At 36.7% G+C, this 15,302-nt stretch overlaps 2 protein-coding genes across 2 annotated transcripts; one reads left to right on the forward strand and one right to left on the reverse strand.

Annotated features, from left to right (window-relative positions):
* Nucleotides 1-79: 79 nt before the first annotated feature.
* On the reverse strand, nucleotides 80-2,427 carry LOC118267551 (uncharacterized). The gene is made up of 4 exons (XM_035581612.2): nucleotides 2,247-2,427; nucleotides 1,545-1,754; nucleotides 1,019-1,154; nucleotides 80-497 (listed from the first exon to the last, which is right to left on the reverse strand). Exons 1-4 carry the CDS (start codon nucleotides 2,343-2,345, stop codon nucleotides 292-294), a joined length of 651 nt encoding a protein of 216 aa, XP_035437505.1. The 5' UTR covers nucleotides 2,346-2,427; the 3' UTR covers nucleotides 80-291.
* Nucleotides 2,428-5,876: 3,449 nt separating this feature from the next.
* LOC118267753 (uncharacterized) lies at nucleotides 5,877-13,570 on the forward strand. Its single transcript, XM_035581929.2, has 4 exons — nucleotides 5,877-6,069; nucleotides 9,082-9,255; nucleotides 12,650-12,806; nucleotides 13,325-13,570. The coding sequence occupies exons 1-4, from the start codon at nucleotides 5,983-5,985 to the stop codon at nucleotides 13,483-13,485; spliced, it is 579 nt and encodes a 192-aa protein (XP_035437822.1). The 5' UTR covers nucleotides 5,877-5,982; the 3' UTR covers nucleotides 13,486-13,570.
* Nucleotides 13,571-15,302: the final 1,732 nt, after the last annotated feature.

A 15,302-nucleotide genomic window follows, 5' to 3' on the forward strand; every position in this document is an offset into this window, starting at 1 on the left:
CGTAGAAAAACCGCAATGTTTAATATAGGTACTTAATGAAGTTTTGGACACAGCATGACAGGTTACAAACAAAACCAAATAAACTACGAAATTTCTTTACTAACACAAATACAATATTAACACTTCACAGAATTATAACATTAATGTCCGAATACTCAAACGTTACTCAATTTTAAGTCGCTCCCAAAACTAGTTCTGTCCCTATCAATTCTTTATAATATAACAGAGATAGCACGATATTTAAGTACAACTTAAAATTGAGTAGACTTTCTTTCTCGTTGTCTCTTGATCCTATAAAGTAGTACATAACATTTCATTGCAGTTTGATGGCTTTGGCTCTGGGAGAGCACGGATCTGATTGGGATCACATCCAGCTGTAGCTGCTGCTATAAACTTTGCTTTTTCTTTTGCTCTCTCCTCAATCTCCCTTTCCTGATACTCTTCCATCAAGTCCATGTAGTAACTGTAGACTACGATGAAGTTGTAAAACTCTAAGACTGGAAAGAATTTTCCGTTAGAATATGATCTTTATGATGATGATTTTAAATAGATAGTGTGGGAGAGCCATGCTTTGTCACGAATGGGCCGGCTCGACCGGAGTGATACCGTGACCTCTCCGACAACCGACGTAAAATAACGCTTGCGTTGTGTGAGTGAGGTTACCGGAAGCACCCCTTCCCAATCTTCGATTCCGCAACAACCCTTAAATTCCTAATCCCCAAAAGGCCGGCAACGCATTTGTAACGCCTCTGGTGTTTCAAGTGTCCATGGGCGGCGACGATTGTTTACCATCAGGTGATACGTCTGCTCGTTTACCGTGTTCCATAAAAAAGTCACAATTTGAAGAATACGTGGACAAATTATTTGTCAAGTATCAAAGAGAAGTCTCCAAGTTCATGTAGCCTCACTTCCCAATCCAATCAACCAAATCCCTTTAATAGATTTTCGACGTTAAAACAAAAATTGTAAAGTTGAAAATCGATTATACCTAGAAATCTGTAGAAGTTAGCAGACTTACTGATAACCATGAGAAACACCAGGTACCAGCCGATGAGGTGCAGGTGCACGATACAGAGCATGGACAGGAAGGTCGTCTCACTGATCCAGCAGAAAAACCTGCATATTAAGAATTGGCCGACACGGAACGGGTTGCGCTGGAACAAACATTAAGAAGATAGAACATTTCAAAATTAGAATATTGTATGTAATATATGGACGTCGCAAGCGACCGTTCTCGGTATACTGCATGATCTTTGGCGTGTGATTTTCAGATCTTGCAAAATGCTTGCGGGATTTTCATTTTGCGAAATTCTCAATAACTAAATGACATGGAGACTGAAATTGTATGTAATATTTGAGTAATACTCTACTAGTTTCGAGTTGCACCGGGACTCATGAGTGTGTGCGGCACGGTGGTGACGACGCAACTGTAGTAGGTTTTTTTCAATAGCTCACGTGAATAATTCAATGGATTTGTAAGTAAGCTATTTTAATTTTCTTCCTACAGTTATCATACAAAGATACCTAGATAGAAAGATACTTACAGAATATATTCCTGATCCCAAAACTATGGTGAATATGAAGAGGAAGCTCTCAGTAACAATCATTATGAGGTAGCCAGTGAACACGGGGAAGTAGTGCTCATCATCTGGCGGGGTCTTCGTCAGGAGCATGGCTGTTACAGACAGGGAGACTGGCAGGAAGGTATCCATCATCGCAAGCACGAAGAACATCAGCAAGGAAAGGGATCGTATCTGGAAATTTGGAACACGAAGATAGAACCTGCACGTCAATATTATCTAAATACAAAATCAGAAGTTTCTATAGAAATCTGAACTTTAAAGTAGAATAATAAGAAATAGAAAATTGAGTTCACTATATACTGCCGTTAGGCCAAGGGTTCCCAACATTTTCTTGATTAAAGACTGCTAATTTTTTCATGTGATCAGATTGAGTCGTGAGGTTCATTCTCATAAAAATAATGAATTTTTGATTATTGGACCAATCGATCCTCTCAATTGTGACATTTATTTTACTTGAGCTTGATTAAATAGCACGGTTAACCGTGGTATTTTTATTAGGTGTATCTTTTTTATTTAGCGGACCATATTTTGCCTTCTGTGGATCACCGGTTGGCAACCACTACTTTAGATGGAACATGGTACTTCTTAAAGAACACCTAGTTATACCTATACCAAGTTATGTTGTAGTTTTAGACTTTTAGAGACTCTAACAACAATATTTACCAAAGTCCATATTAGAATAACAATGCAGCCAGTTTTCAAAGAATATAGAAGTAGAAAGGACACCAGCGTCGGTAGATTAACATTGAAATCGATGCACATTTACAAATATAAGTCAATCAAATGAAATACATTCACAATTTTATCATACAAACTAAACAAAGGTTTCAAAACTATCACTATCAAATTGTCAAAGTCAGCTTTGGCATGGTTTTGACACTTTACGTATCTTTTTTTTGGGAAGGTATGATGCGTCTGTGATATTTATTATTTGCAGCCAAAATACTCTTTACATACATACATAACCTCACGCCTGTCTCCCGTGGGGGTAGGCAGAGACAATGGAATGCCAATTGCTACGAATCTTACACACCTCTTTCGCTTCATCAACAGTCATCAGTATCAGTATCAATACTTTACTTCCAGTTAATTACCCATATGGCGACGCGATGGCAGAATAGAATACCTTTGTTAACAGATACCACCTTACCTTTTCAGTAGAGTGCAGAGTACCTACCTACAAGTGTCAGTTTCCGAAGCTGCGGACTATCTAGCTGGTGTTTTTATGGAATAAGAGGAGACGGGTCACCTGATGGTAAGCGATCAGCGCCGCCTATGGATACCTGCAACACCAGAGGAGCTCAGGTGCGTTGCGGCCTTTTAAAAAAAAATACGCTGTTTTCTTGAAGGTTTAGTTACCGGAGTTATTCCGGCTCGAATTGTAGGAGTAGGAACGGGTAGTATTTAGACAGTAAGAGTCTGACAATAACTCTCGCCTCATCCAAGGCCTAAGATACCCGTTAGAAGAGTAGACACTACTATTTTAGGTGTAAGAGCTGACTAAAAGAAGATAAAGATAATGACGGTGAGAAATGATTCCCAAATCTTTGTCTGTGTATAAAAACTATCAATACACTATTGCATTAGGTGTTCCTGTTATGATAGCTGTATTTTGTAGTAATAATAAATAAAAAAAAGTACCTCATCCTCTCCACCTCTGCATATCCCTTCAGATATCGGGGAATAAAGTGCGTCATGTTATTGTAATGAGCTAAAAATAACATTTTGTCGAGATACATTAATTATTATGTACAGAACAGATTGTACAATGGCTAGTACAGATACGTTTTTTTTTTCATTTAATTTTCGACTTTATTTCCTAAAATGATAAGGTCCAAAATCGAATAAAAGAATGTCAGAAAAGTGTAGTTTGATCTGCTGCTGTACTTTAGCCAGTTCTGTTATCAGAATGGACTTTAAACTACGAATCCTGAAAGAAGATATTTTTATGGAGTATCCCGTCGGGAATTTTGTTAATAAAACCCAAAGATAATGTCTGTGATGACTGTTTGCTTCGTATCCTGGGGGCCTACTCTAATTCAACGAAAAACTAAGTTTCGGACGAAACTTCGCAGATTGTATACTACAATTCTATTTATTGCGTAATTTCGTGAACAAAAATTAACGAATGAAATGAAGATAAATAAATAACTTTTGATACGAAATTAAAAATAAAACGTTACTTCAAGTAATTTATATTAGTAAATCAATAAAACCTGCGGGCGAAAATTAAACGAAACTTCGGATTCGAGAACCGGAGTAGGCCCCCTGTACTTACTGTACTATTTACTTATAGGTACTATCTATTTGTTATCAATTTCTATGTCCCAAAATTCTATAGTAGTGTCCCAGTTTGGAAGATAACGAGTAGTTGAATAGAATTTTTCTAGCAAGCCAATCTTGTACTGATAATAAAGAATGTGACTAATTTTGTTCCTTGAAGAGATAGTCTAGTAGTTGATTGTCCCGTGTCGTAATGTTGAGGTGGTCCGGCCTCGATGAATCAGCGTCAGCACTTGTCTTTTTTTCTGAGAGAGGAGAGAATCATCCAATTACTTCCTGCCTCCTTTCATCCATTGGGTGAGGTGTGAGTGAGTGTCAAATTCTTACTGACTAAATACTACCCCGTTTCTACTCCAATTTTGAACTGGAGCCCTGTGGCTCTACCATGTGTTTGAACCAATAGTATTTGTCGATAGTCGATAGCGAAGGAATAATTTTTGTATGGCAAATTTTAGTTCCATAGGTGATCGGTAGAGGCGTTGTAAAATTAGCCATATAAAAAATTTACGTCGTCGCTAGCGACTATCGACAAATACTATTGCTTCAAACTCATGGTAGAGGTACTGGTAACCATTGGTATCACTCTCTTTTATGCCTTCAGGCTCAAGTCTTTCTGTTTCCGCGCCGGACTTCAGTGTTCCGATGTTTTCATGGTTGTATCTACTGTAGATTCTGGCTTACAGGAGTTGCAGCGGTTTTGGGTGTTTGTGATGGGCTTATCCCAAAAAACAATCTAAGGTCGGATTCGTTCCCCTCAAAAAAAAAAAGGTAGGATTCGTAGCCATAACCAAAGATTTTTTTATTATACAATGGTATTATTTCGCACCGCCCCCTTTTGTACCAATAAATAAAGATAAATTAATTTCGAGAAACCATTAGCTTACATAAGTACTGAACAAAAACATGGAAACAACAAAAATACCTAATGAAAACCCGACATAAATATTATTGTGCTGTCATCGAACTAAATAACTAGTTTCTACATAAAAATATTAATTCACAACAATAAATATGGAAGTCCGGATAAATATGGAGTTTCTCAGAATTTCATTAACTCTTTAACGATGTAAAAAGCAAGCACAACATACATTGACTCGTTAGTATGACAAGGCTTAATGAGTGTTTGAACAAAACGAGCAATGTACACGAACCATTTCTTTTCTATCTCGTTATAATGACACTGGCGTGTGATAATGATTTCCAAGAGGTCAAGCCGTTATCAATATTATCAACAACGGGTTAGTAAATAGTATGTTATTTCAAGTTATTTACAGCTTTATCCCATGGGAATAGAGTTGAATTTATTTTTCGGGATTGTGTATGGAGTTTCCATAATTATGCAGTTTAGCTATCGAACTGATTCTGAATACGGCATGTGGCATTATTTGGTTTAAAATGAGCCTCTACCGAAATCTTTTCTACGAAATATACTAGTCAAGTTTCAATGCAATAGCTGCAGTGCTTAGTCCTTTTAGCCTTAAGTTTGTGGGTATCTTCAAGGCCCGAGTGAAAAGGTTGCTCTTAGACAGACGTGCTCCATCTTAGGCTGCATCATCGCTTACCACTAGGCGAGACAGCGGCTAAACGTCGACCCATCAAATGTTAAAAAAGTGTAAATTAAGTTCTTTTTTTGTAGAGAAAATCAAAATTTAGAAAAAGATAATAGGTTCTTAATCGTTTCAAATATCCTTCCACCATTTTAAGTAACCACTAAACAATTTTGTATTAAGTTAGCCTTATGTCCTACCACTATTTTATTGTATTGTGTACATTAAAGATTAAATAAATAAATAAACTATTTTGACAACTTAAAGAATTGAACAACCAAGCTCAGACTAGCAATGAAAAAAAATACGAAATCCTAAAACAGACTAGCTATAAAAAAAATACCACAAATTAAACAAAAATAAATTAATAAATAAATTGCAGCGCACTTCGCTGTATAGTTCACCAGCGGGTCAGATGTCCGGCTGTAGGCAGACTTCTCCATTAGATAAGTACGCCGACAAATAGGTTTGAATCATCAGTCCTAACTGGCAGTCGGGACAGCGCGCGTGTGCCCATCGCCACGAAAAAAAGTTTAGTTTAAAAAAAATATAGAGTTCCATTTTCAAAAATGTATTGTGATTGGCCAACTTTGGGGCGGTGTTGCTTCTGTATGCCTTTAAGGCGCGGAATTCTAACGTTCGGATACATTAATTTAGTAAGTAATCAATTTGTTATAATTTATATTTTGTTTTGATATGGAAAAGCTGGAGAAATGTGTTTTAATATCACAATTCTTTGGTGTTGTGGAGTTTGGAATAGTTTCTTGTGTGTGTGCTAGGTTAGTCTCTTGTTTAGCAACATTATTGACGATTGTTCCTTTTGTAGATAGTCTCTGTCGATCCTTTGTAAGAAAACTCGGTGTAATATTCGCGGATGTCACTAATCGCGTACAATTTACGCCAACCGCGTCTGTTGTTGAAGGAATCGTAAAAAATTACAGTGTTGCGTCACTTTTGCGTAAAAATATTTATATTTCGTGTCATTTAGTGATAATAATATAACCAATTGTATTAAAAACGGTTAAAATAACAATTAAACTTAAACAAAACAACAGATTAACTTTCTTTTTGTGGAAAGAAACTCTTTAGAAAGATGTGTCGTTTTAGTTCCGTATCTGGTCAATAGATGGCGTTGTGCTATACTTAAAGAAGTCGCTGCTCACTGTAAGGTCACGGCCCGCAGACCAAACAATGATAAACATGTCATTTAACTAAATTGCCAGCGTCTCGTTAGTATTCTACGGAACATAGAGTCCTAGGTTTGATATCTGATCCGTTACAAGAAGATTTGTTTATAAACATACCGGTTACAGGTTGAATAGTTTATTCAGACACGAAAAATCGTAATTAAAGAAGTAAAAGGAAAAGTTATTTAAAACTAAATAATAATATATAATGGATATAACTTTAGGTTGTTTATTAATATAGTTAAAATTAAAATTAATATACTTTAAACAGAGAGGAGTGGAAGGAAGGTAGGGAGGCCTTTGCCCTGCAGTGTGACGACCATGGCTGAAATCTAAATCTAAATCTAAATTAATATACTTAAAGTCAAAGTCAAAGCATTTATTTCAATTAATCCTAAATTAGGCACTTTTGAAACGTCAAATAGACTTGTCCGTCAGTACGTCCGTCAGTGAAGCTAGGCGCTTACATAGGTATAATATAAATAGGTAGATACTAGGTACCTACATTATATTCTGTTACGTGCATTGGTAACTAAGTAGGTACCTAGACATATAATATTTCAATTGACTCATTTAAGAAGTACACCATTAATATTAATATAAACAAGTCTTATGTGCAGATCTACAAATAACTCTTACCTATGTTGAAAAACACGCATATAACAAGCGTGATGATTTATGCTCAAACCTTCTTCGTGCGAGAAGCCTTTGATCAGCAGTGGCCACTTATAGATTGATTGATGTAATATTTATTGATTAGGACAAGATAGACGTTATAGACATTGATTCGGCATTTTAGACAATGATTCGGAGCTGCGGACTACCTAGCGGGTTTACCGGGGCGCCGGTTCGAAAAGCAGGAGTAGAAAAGGGGTGGTTTTTAGTCAGTAAGAGTCCGACACTCCCTCTCGCCTCACCTAGGGCGAGAGAAGTCATTGGATGATTTTCCCCCCTAAAAAAATACATTAATTTGTGATTATTGTAATATACCGTATACTTACGATTAGTTTCACGTTAGTTTAAGGATGTAAAATAATATTGCCAACGCTTTTCATTATAAGAAAGCTTAGGGTCTGTGCCAGGGCGGTGCCCATGACACCTGCATTGAAAGACTTTTAATTTTTAATATTTCTGTCCGCTTCTTATTTTTTTTCCAAACAATTCATTTAATTACGATTATAGAGTACCTAAATGAAAGTAACCTAAGTTTATATCTTTATATATATATAATTCTTCTGTAAGTGTGTATGTCACTGAACTTCTCTTAAACGACTGGACCGATTTTGATGAAATTTTTTGTGTGGGTTCAAGGGGATCTGAGAATGGTTTAGATTCACAATTTTGTCCGCTGGACAATGATTTTTTGATTATTTTTTAATTTATCAGTAGTTGTTGATTTTGGAATGTTTTACATTGAATCCGACAGACGGCGCTACCATCGCAGTGTCAAATATTAATGACGTTAGATATTGTCATAACATTTGAATAACAATTTTCACCAAAAAGGTCCAGAATGTTTTAGCTTATTAAAAAAAGTTTAAAATTTTCAAATTAAAGACGTGTAACAGGACAACGTCTGTCGGGTCCGCTAGTATCTGTATATGAAATATATGAAATTATATATTATTATGAAAATTAAATGGGTTTATATTTGGCCATTATTTCGTAAAAATACCTACATAAGTAAGTATTTAAATAGCTGTATATGGTTTTAACACCAAATGCTAAACTAAACTAAAGTTTAACAAACAAATGGTTCAACATACTCACTATAAAGTAGGTACCTACTGCACATTGACGCTCGTTTCCTCATTATGTCAAATAACGAAGCGAAATTAATTTGCAGTACGTCGCTTCCAACCTCGACCGTAATTTTTTGTTATTTCATACAATATTTTTTACACTCAATCCTCTTAATTATAAATAATACACTTCGGCTTAAACGTCTAAAATGTTAACCTGCATTACCCTAAATTTGAATGTTAGATAATGCTACTTAGGATTACAAGTTTTGTGTATAAGAAGTGTAAAATAAAAAGCTCCTATAACATCACAAAAATAACGTCTTTTTTTCTTTATATGAAACACATAAATGAGCAGACGTATCACCTGATGGTAAGCAATTGCCGCCGCCCATGGCCACTTGAAACACTAGAGCCGACACAAGTGCGTTGCCGGCTTTCTGAGGGTTAGGAATTTAAGGATTTTTTGGAAATTGGGGATTGGGAATATTGGGAAGGGGGTAACCTCACTCACACAACGAAACACGAAACACGTCGGTTTTCTGTGAGGCCGTGGTACCACTCCGGTCGTGCCTAACTAAAAAGCAAAAAATAACTATAATTAGTACTCATATGTTAAGTTAGGAACCGGTGCCAAAAAAAACAAACATCCGAACACAATACCTCCTCCTTTTCTGAAGACGGTATAATAAACTTTACTACTATTTGATCTAAATATAATTTTGTTTCTCTTTTCCAGATATTCAGTGCGTTTATGGTGGGAGTGTACAGTTACTCGGTGCACACAGATTTCGGTTTGTTCGCGATATACCATGGGACGAGCGTGGGCGCGTCCGTGCCTGAAGGAGTCTGTGTCTTCATCTACTGCGTAGAAATAATCTTCACTGCTATCTTATTATATGGTACACATAAGGTAAGAGACTTACGTATATAAAATAAATACCTACAAATATATGAATATGAATATATATTTTTCGAAAGAATACTAGCTCAAGTTAAGATTTTATTTAGTTTAGGTTTGTTTATTCTCAAACCTCACATCATCGTGGGGTGCGCTTCAGGAAAGCAATACCGTACTAATATGCATTTTTATAAGAGGCTGCTCGTCTAGTTTCAAGCCATGAAAGGAACTCACAATAGGGTAGATGACTAATTTGTATTTTAATGTCCGTCTTGTAGATTATTTTAAAATATTAGACACGTATTTTTTATTTTCTTACAAAAACAAATACTTTCGAAGATAAGTTGATTTGAAATGTCGCGTGACGTCTCTTATTCGTCACTATACGTAAAAATTACGTATTTGCACTCACTCCTAAACTTTGATTCGTATTATCTAAGTAGGTATCTTTTAAGACAAAATTAAAAAAATACATGTCTAATATTTTTTCATTACCTAACTGACGGACTGAATAGATTTTTAATTTTCACACTCCGTCATCATTCCTATTATTGATTTGTATGATAACCAATGATGATTAACAATGAACTCGAGGACGATAATAAGATTTATATAACTCATGGAAAGCCCTAACACAAACTGTATCAGTACAGTATTGTATCAATACAAAGAGGAAAGTCCGGCTTAATGTTATGTTTAACTTGTAATTTGTAATATAGCACGATAAGTCAATACTTAAGTTGTAGGTGGCCCATAAACTGATTAGGATTAAGTGTATCGTTAGCTAATTATTTATATAGGAAGTGATAAGTCCAAAGGTTATCAGTTCTTTTATCTCTAGTGGTAGGCTAGTAGGTAGTATGTATCTTATGTATGTAGGTAGAAGACAATGTTAAGAACGTATTTGTTAGTAAATTATTGTGGTTATCGACTAACTCACGTAACTGTTTGACAAGGAACTTGACTAGTTTCAAGCCATGCTAGAGGCTCATATTTATGTGCAGCAATCATCGACTTACCTACGACGCGGACAGTCGCAGTGTCGCGCTGGCACTGTATGTCTCACGAAAGTTATAATACCTTTTTTTTTAATAAAACGTTGCCCCACATAAGTATTTTCTCCTGTGTCGTGGGTGCGTTTAGAAACATACAACTTCACATAGGTACACATTACACTTAGACCCAAAACAACAATTTGTAGATCCTACAAAGAGTTGCTGTAGAGAGACCGCGTCAACTGTGCAGGCGACCTCTTTGAAGTTTTAAAAGTCAGGAAACATGATAAGCATGTGAAAGTGCTGCCTCGTTGGTCGAGTGGTCGCAAGTGCGACTGCCGAACAAGGGGTCTCGGGTTCGATTCCCGGGTCGGGCAAAGTATTACTGGGCTTTTTTCGGATTTTCGAAAATTTTCTCAGTAGTAGCACGGAGTCTGGAATTGTGTCCAGTATATGGCAATAGGCTCACCCCCTATTACATGGGACTTTAACACAAATGGTGAAAAGTGGGTGTACATTGTATAGCGGCATTACGTGCCGTACCTCTGCCTACCCCTTCGGGGATAAAAGGCGTGACGTTGTGTGTGTGTGATATCTTTAGTAGCTCCTGCCCGCGGCTTCGCAGACGGCATCAGGAAAGATATCTTTAGTAGCTCCTGCCCGCGGCTTCGCAGACGGCATCAGGAAAGATATCTTTATTAGCTCCTGCCCGCGGCTTCGCAGACGGCATCAGGATAGAAAGTAGTCTATTTATTATTTCCGACAATAATCTATGTCTGTGCTGAATTTTATTCAGATCCATTCAGTATATTATGCGTAAACAGACATATATAGAGAAGGTGTTCTGAATTTTATTCAGATCCATTCGGTATTTTATGTGTAAACAAAACATACAGCCACACATCACAAACTTTCACATTTATAATATTAGTAGGATATGGCTTAGTCGTTTTAATGAGGAGCGAGGAAAAACAACAATGACTATGATCTAGCTCTTCAAAGTAGGGAATGAGTCCAATTATCTAGTTATTCTGTCGGTTTCTACGAATGCCGGTAACCAACAGTTTTCCTTACCTGCGTTCATTAGATGACTCTTGTACCTATGTCATGACTGATGATTCAGAAATGTTATATTGAGTTATAATCCTACTGATTGATTAAAAATATTGTGCACGCTACACACCTTTTTTTTAGGCGAGGGAGAGTGTCAGACTCTTACTGACTAAAAACCACCCCGTTCCTACTCCTGCTTTTCTAGCCGGAGCCCCGGTAAACCCGTTAGGTAGCCCGCAGCTTCGGATACACTACACACCTTACGATTAATTGGGCCTCCGTTAACCTCACTCACGCAACGAAAAACAACGCAGTTGTTTCACGTTGGTTTTCTGTGAGGACTTCGATCGAGCCGGCCCATTCATGCCGACTTGACCATTTAAATCGCCTCGGTCCATATAGCCTACACCTTACGATTTAATTATACAGTTCGACTGTACAGTTAAACTGCACATTTAATTCGTAAGGTGCATTAGCTTCATAATTATAAAAAGCTAGATAAAAGTAAAAAAGAAGAAGCTAAAAGGAAAAAGAGTCATTAGGTTATCATGAAATCCATAATCTTGTAGTCACATTTATAGCTACTAGGAACTTGAACTTTAATACTAGACCAGACGTAGGTCTGATGACGTCATGAGCACTGATACTAAAGAGCAGTTACCTACAACATACGTCATGTCATGTCAATCCGTTTTATCTATAGAACGGACATGTTACTAGCAATAGGCAATTACTGACAGCCACTTTGCAATAAAGAGGTCGTAAACACAAGTTTTCCTTTGGCGGAACGATAATGTGGATATTAATATGAAATATAGGTATTTTGCTTTGTGTGGTATGCGGTCTTTGTGATTGATTAAGTCCTTCGATCATTATTTGTTTATGTGTAAATAAAGTTGCGTTATTCTGTCATGGCTGCGTTATTGACAGCTGCTTAATTGCGTTATTGTATTTGGCATAGGTATTAAAAACTGACATAGGTGATTTATAAGTTTTAGGATATGCTTACTTAAGTTATCTGACACTAATGCCTGGCAATGTCTAATACATACAATCAACTCTCATTAATTCAAACTTTTTATAATTTGAAGTAATGACGGGATATCTAGAAAATCTCTATATTATTTCGAACTAAATCAGTATTTTTTAATGCACTTGATAATTCAGTCATCAGTAGTCAGTACCAACATTTTGTGGCAAATTAAAATGTCGGAACATTAGGTAGGCAATATTTTAAGAGAAAATATTTTAAGAGATGCCTCCAATTTTGAATTAACGAGAGTCTACTGTATTATATATGTATACTTATCTACTAACACAAAAATCTCTCTTACACTTATAATATTTCTTTGTTACAGAAACTATTAACGTACATTAAGATATACTACTACTTCGCCGTGACCACGACTGTGGCGTCCTGCCTCGTGCAGATCATAGACTTCGCTGTAGCAGTCAGCACCAGATCAGGAGTCTACATGATCTTCGAGGTCCTACCTCTTATGTTCGCTTCGCTATGTAAGTATCTTCACTTTAAGTCTTTGACTACCAAAAGAAAACTGTTGAAGGCAAATCCTCCGCTAACGTCGGTCACCGGTGACCACCACGGCGTTCAATGTGTTAAGCTAGCTAATCCAGTAGTTCCCAAAGCTGCATGGCCTATAACCCATCTAAATCAAGTTCCCAAACTCAGCACCCACGTTCAGATTCGGAACTAAACAAGGCCTTGGTGTCCGCGACGCGTCGTTTGACAACAAAGCCTACAAAGACCGATCGTTGATCGACCAACGGTCGACCAACCAAATGCTCTGTTTTGATTGTTTTTACGCAAGATACAAGCATTAGTTTTGTAATCGTCAATTGACGAAAGCGTTTCTATGACGTACGGTTATGTGGACAATGGGCATTATACTTTAATGGTGACCTTACAATTTACCCAACCTTGGAATTAAGACCAAAATCCCAAGGCTTACAGCCTTTGCCTAACGGTAATACCACCTAATGAAATTAACTAAACTGGACACCTCTTGTTACAGCCATCCAGATCTACCTCATCATCTTAATAAGGAGTCTGCTAAAGAAGATGGAGCAGTCAGGTCCTCATGGCTATGAGAACCAGCTCCAGCAGATTGTGTACGAAGGGAAGGTGGAGTCCAATGGAGTCTATGACCCTACTGTAGTACCTGTAGACGTATAGACATTAAGTAGATAGTAAGAAATCAGCCAGTAGTTCTTAAGTTCGCTAAATACTCATGTAAAGTCATTAAGAGGCTATTTTTTCAGTCAAAATCAAATTAATGATTTTTATTTTGATTTTGAGGCTATTTTTTGGAAGTGAGTCGGTTGAATCTCGAAGACCAAAGTCGTAATGTAATCTCCAATTGAAATCACAACAGTACTCTTAGTATGAGTTTGCTTTACGTTTAACGAAATTGAAACGAAAGCGCGTTCGGCGCTATGATTGGCCGGCTCGAATGAACCAACCAATTAAAGCGCCGAACGCACTCTCGTTTCGATCTCGTTAAACGTAAAACCAACTTGTACTAAGTCCTCAGATTTTTAGAAAGTGATTGGTTATTTAAAATTGTTCCTCGATCTTCTTGCATATACATTCCTTAGTTAACGATTTATAAAGTTTTCAAATCATTTTTAACATTCCTATATATTCCATACAGTTAACGATTTATAAAGTTTTCAAATATTTTTTAAATTGATATCACATCGGGTCGTACCTACTGCCCCTTAACCTCATATATGAGTCACCCACAAATGTTATTTTGGTAAAATGATTGACACACTTCACACTAATATTATAAATGTGAAAGTTTGTTTGGATGTTAGAATGTTTGTCTGTCAATCACGCTGAAACTACCGAACGGATTTTGTTAAAATTTGGTATACAGATAGGGTATAAGCTGACTTGGGTGATAGGATACTTTTATCCCACGGGAACGCGGGTGAAGTCGTGTGCAGAAGCTAGTATGTAATAATTATGTCTCTCTACCTACCCTGTATGGTGTGACGTCATGTTCTTTATCTACTACTGTTTGTCCACTCTCTTTAAGTTTGTAAGTAAAATGATTACATAATACCTAATTTAATATTGTAAATATTTTGTATATAGACGTAAGATAATGAAAAATGTGATAATAAAATGACGATATTTTTATTGAAATCTGCCTTTTATTGTAGTTACCTACCTAGTATTGTCGTCATGCCCTTAATCCCCCAAGGGGTAGACAGAGGTGCACATTATGGCACTTAATGCTACTGCACAATGTACACCTACTTTTCCCCATTTGTGTTATAAGTCCCATGTAGAAGGTAAGGTAAGCCTATTGCCATATTATGTATATTGGGTGTAAATCCAGATTCTGCAATCACTGAGATATTTTCGAAATACCAAATAAACCCTTTACCTGACCCGGGAATTGAACCCAAAACCCCTTGTTGGCAGTCGCAATTGTGACCACTCGATCAACGAGGCAGTAGGTGTGTTCATAAAATTAAACTGGGTTAGCGGTTGCAAAATTATCATTTATACTTTCTACAAATAATTGTTTCATGTCGGGGTGTCATGTGTTTGTAAAACGCACCCAAAGATACAGAGTGTGGAACAACGTTTAAAAAACATCTGCTTTAAAATATTGCATTATTCAACTTTTAGATATAATTTTACTAACGACATCTGACCTTTAATGGAGAGCAAAACAAACTTTATCAGGAATAAATTATTATTGTTTTGTTTGCATTATCTTTAAATAGCCATTAGGTATTAAATTAAATACTGATAAATAGTGTGTCCTATGTATTAAAACGCATATAAAACTCTTCCGTCACCAGTAATGGAACAGACAGACAATACACAACTGATTAGGGTGCTTTTCCACCAGAGATGTGCTATGCTACGTTGCTGTGGATGCGTTGGGCTTCCACCAATCATATTCATTGGTACAAGTAGCTCAGTTCTGGTGGAAACAGATTCAGCTAAGATATGTTTTTTATACGGAAAGA

This window comes from Spodoptera frugiperda, chromosome 6 (assembly GCF_023101765.2).
Source record: "Spodoptera frugiperda isolate SF20-4 chromosome 6, AGI-APGP_CSIRO_Sfru_2.0, whole genome shotgun sequence".
NCBI classification, from domain to species: Eukaryota; Metazoa; Arthropoda; class Insecta; order Lepidoptera; family Noctuidae; genus Spodoptera; species Spodoptera frugiperda.

What these genes read in the sequence shown, in the direction of transcription:
- LOC118267753 (XM_035581929.2), top strand. Translation starts at nt 5,983, where the DNA reads ATGTATTGTGATTGGCCAACTTTGGGGCGGTGTTGCTTCTGTATGCCT. An exon ending in TATTATATGGTACACATAAG is followed by an intron (nt 9,256 to 12,649) that starts GTAAGAGACTTA and finishes TCTTTGTTACAG; the next exon opens with AAACTATTAACGTACATTAA. An exon ending in TCTTATGTTCGCTTCGCTAT is followed by an intron (nt 12,807 to 13,324) that starts GTAAGTATCTTC and finishes CTCTTGTTACAG; the next exon opens with CCATCCAGATCTACCTCATC.
- LOC118267551 (XM_035581612.2), bottom strand. Translation starts at nt 2,345, where the DNA reads ATGTGCATCGATTTCAATGTTAATCTACCGACGCTGGTGTCCTTTCTA. An exon ending in TTATTCTAATATGGACTTTG is followed by an intron (nt 1,755 to 2,246) that starts GTAAATATTGTT and finishes CCAAATTTCCAG; the next exon opens with ATACGATCCCTTTCCTTGCT. An exon ending in TGGGATCAGGAATATATTCT is followed by an intron (nt 1,155 to 1,544) that starts GTAAGTATCTTT and finishes TGTTTGTTCCAG; the next exon opens with CGCAACCCGTTCCGTGTCGG.